Source organism: Dipteris shenzhenensis, chromosome 15, assembly GCF_047967505.1.
Source record: "Dipteris shenzhenensis isolate YYH24624 ecotype China chromosome 15, Dip_SZ_1.0, whole genome shotgun sequence".
Lineage (NCBI taxonomy): Eukaryota > Viridiplantae > Streptophyta > Polypodiopsida > Gleicheniales > Dipteridaceae > Dipteris > Dipteris shenzhenensis.
In genome coordinates this window covers 49,615,529-49,619,127 of record NC_141610.1, presented here as the reverse complement: position 1 = coordinate 49,619,127, position 3,599 = coordinate 49,615,529, and the positions used below count along the sequence as shown (strand labels likewise).

The following is a 3,599-nucleotide window of genomic DNA, read 5'->3' as shown; positions in this document are numbered from 1 at the left end:
CTAGCCAATTCGCCCATCGTCTATCAACAAGAGTCTCGACTAAAGCTTGATGCACTTCCAACAATCTAGCAAGGACTAGAAAAGAAGTGGCAAATCTAGTTTGACAAAATTGCCTGAGTTGCTTCACAGAGTGCTCTCTGAATATTGCATGCAAGTATTAATGACTCTTTATAAAACTCACTATGGCATTAGCATCTTACAATACTAGTTGCACAAATGGCAATTGTCCAATATACTTCAACAATAAGTTAAGAGTATGAGTGCCACATGGCACCCATGTTAGAGTGGGATACTTTGCTATGACCATCTCACCTGCGGTCTTGTAATTTGATGCATTATCTGTTACTAATGCAATAACATTCTCACTCCCACCAACTTTGCGAATTGATATTTCGTATATTTTTACAATATATGCCGAAGTCTTTTCTTTTAGAGACATATCAATACTCTCCAAAAACATAGTTCCCTTGGGAGAGTAATGCACATTACATTTATCAAGGGTCTAGCCTGCTTGCTAGTCCATCCATCAAACGCAAGAGTGCACCCATATGTAGGAATAAAGTCTAAAGCAATCTGCCACATGTTGTTTGACTCTATCAAGATGACTAAAATTATTTGAAAACTAATGAGAAACTAACACAATTTCACAACAATCTTACTGAATACATGTGCAACTCACTCACTTTGTCCTTCATCCTAAGAATAATATCTATCATTCATTTGTCAAACTATAAGATAAAAGAAAAAGATGACTCAAAGATGGACTCCAATAGCAAATAACGTTGAGTGATCGGAGAAGAGAGATTGAAAGATAACACTCAAAATTAAGCTAGGACAAGTATCATAGAGTCACTATACTTGTTACATCAAAGGTACTACAACTATTAGGATGAAAAAAACCCCAACAATACAATCATGCCCAAGGGAAAAAACACACGATTGGATGCATCATGCAATGATGCATCTTTAAAAAAACAAAATGCTCACAAAGTGAGAATCTTTTAAGATGAAATAACGAGTCATTGTAAACATCAAAAAGTGACATATCTAACCCTTAACAATGCATTTTTAATTTTAGATATGCATAAGTAGAGTCAACAAAATAGTGATCTATAGTATTGGATACTCTATGTTTATGCACAATATTTGATTTTTGTTCACTCTCTTGCAACAAAACTCTTATACATTGCTTTTACCAAATGTAAGTGTTATCTAACGCAATTCTTATTGCTCAAAAGAATTTAACTTTAACAATTTAACCAACCATATATTCTATCTTGCCTTGGGATAGCTTTCCAAAATTCAATAACATATCTTTCACCTTGTCAAAGTAAAGTCGTTACAAGTGCAATCTATAGTAGTGGGTATTTATGTTGTGCACACTATTTGATTTATTTTTTGGTCTTAGTCCTTAACCATAACATTTTAATACTTCTTCCTCTTGTGATAAAAACTCTTATATATTATTTTCTCTTAATGTGATTCACCTCTCTTGCTCAAAAGAATTTTGGAATCAATAATTTAACTAGTCGTATATTCTATCTTGCCTTGAGACATTTTTTCTAAAATTCCACAACACATCTTTCACCCATCATGTGCCACGTTCACTTTGCTTGCGACCACTGCCTTAGGTTTTGATAAATGCAAACGATCATCAAGACAAATGGATGATTGCTTTGTAGCACCTATGTGTGTTTTAGTGTTGTTTATTTCACTCAAAAAGATGTGTGTGCGCGTAAGTGCGTGTGTGGAGAGAGAGAGATCACTAAAAAAAGATGTGTGAGTGTGTGTGAGAGGGGGGGGGGACTAAAAACCGAAATAGGAGGAGGAATCCGACACTTTTGAAATGTAAGAATAAGAGCTGCCCTTGCAAGGCGGTGCTAAAAAAGATAATGCAAATCTAAAGTGTTGCCAATCAACAATAAGCAAAAAGTTTCACACTAAGATGCGAAAAGAGCATATGTATGAAAAACATTGGACGCTCCTCTGCTGTAGGTGAAAATTTTCACTCCATTCCCCTCTAGAGGGCAAGTAGTCTTGACCATGAGGAGAGTAGTAATCGAAAATCAAACGTGCCTTGATTTTTTGGAGCTGGCTACATATTTAGGACAAAAGGCATACGTTTCAGCTCTTCCAAGCATTCTAGTTCGCGCGATCCTTTATGACTTCGATATCAATTTCAGTGGGATCGGTGGCCTGCACCTCATAGTGAATTCCGTCAAGTTCTCTGCGGAATTTTTCCTTTGAGGTCGCATATAGAAACTTTGTGCGGATTCCAGACGTATCAGGAGACCTAACACATGCAGACAACATATTTAGATCGGTCGAAGACGATCACAAGCTGCTACCTTATTCGGAGGAGAGGAAGGTTCGGGCATACCAAGCAATGAAAAAGATTTTGCTCTTCTGGCAGTTATCCTCTGTGACGAAGTCGAAGTCATACACGGCATATCTGCACTCTTTTTCGGGAAGCGAGGCAGTGAAATCGTCGTAGCTTTCGGATGTCTCCCCAATCTTGTCCACTATAATCTGTTTTTTCTTTTCGTCAATCTTGAAAACTATATAGCGATGGCTCTTCTTCCTTTGGAGCTCCATGAAGGCCACCTTGCAGGCGTTGTCCACGCCCATCCCCGTCCTTGCGTTCGCCTAAGCAGAAACACGCAAAGCACAGCTCAATGGCAAGGCAATGAAAGGAGACTCTATCGCCCGCCCACAAAACAAGAGAACAGCTGACCCAACAGGGGATGAAGGATCAAAACCAAGCTACGGAATCGAGAAACAGCTCCAAATCGCTATTCACGAGCGCCCATGATCGTAAAACATCATAAAAAACCAGCGTTCGTCATCGGGAAAACCAGCGTAACAAAGCTGGCTGGTGTCGTGGAAACGATCTGATTTTGATGGGAAAAACAGCGTAACAAAGCTGGCATGATGCATGGAACCGATGGATGGATGAAGTGAAAGCAACGAGGGGAAGATGGAGGAGGAAGCTTACCATGAGGAAATGGAGAGGAAGGAGGGAGTGCAAGGGAGGCGAGAATTCGAGGGAAGTAGAGTTCACGAGTGGTGATACTACTTTTCCCGATGCCCACAACAACAGGCTGTCTATTCCGACCGCCCAGGTACGTTTTCCCGGTACCCCACGTTTCCCCCTTTACCTTTTCTTTTTTGAGCCCCTTTCATCAACAAAATTCGATCTCACCAACCTTAGCTTCTACGTCAATAATATTCTCCTCACACGATTCCCTCCAACACACCTCACCCGCTCCCCTCCTTCGCCTCCTCCTCTCCCTTCCCTATCGTACACCCTCCCCTTTCCGTTCAAATTTCGCACGCTCCCTCCACTACCGCACTCTCGCCATGATTCGATTCCTCAGTTGCATATCACGTACCTTTAATTTCACACCCATAGCTAACTCGATGGCCATTGCCTACTAGACTTGTAACACCTTCTTTCTTAGGCTTTTTCATTTCTATTCAATGGATTCTAGCACAAAGGCACACTGTTCAATCACACAAATTCCCATTACATTAAAGTGACAACTATTCCTCAATATATCCTCGCTTATCTTAACATGATGAACAAAAAAGTGCAAATC

General features: G+C 40.1%; 1 protein-coding gene across 1 annotated transcript; it reads right to left on the bottom strand.

Annotated features, from left to right (window-relative positions):
- Window positions 1-1,906: 1,906 nt before the first annotated feature.
- On the bottom strand, window positions 1,907-3,101 carry LOC147893932 (actin-depolymerizing factor 11-like). The gene is made up of 3 exons (XM_087385802.1): window positions 2,996-3,101; window positions 2,381-2,646; window positions 1,907-2,293 (listed from the first exon to the last, which is right to left on the bottom strand). The coding sequence occupies exons 1-3, from the start codon at window positions 2,996-2,998 to the stop codon at window positions 2,143-2,145; spliced, it is 420 nt and encodes a 139-aa protein (XP_087241928.1). The 5' UTR covers window positions 2,999-3,101; the 3' UTR covers window positions 1,907-2,142.
- Window positions 3,102-3,599: the final 498 nt, after the last annotated feature.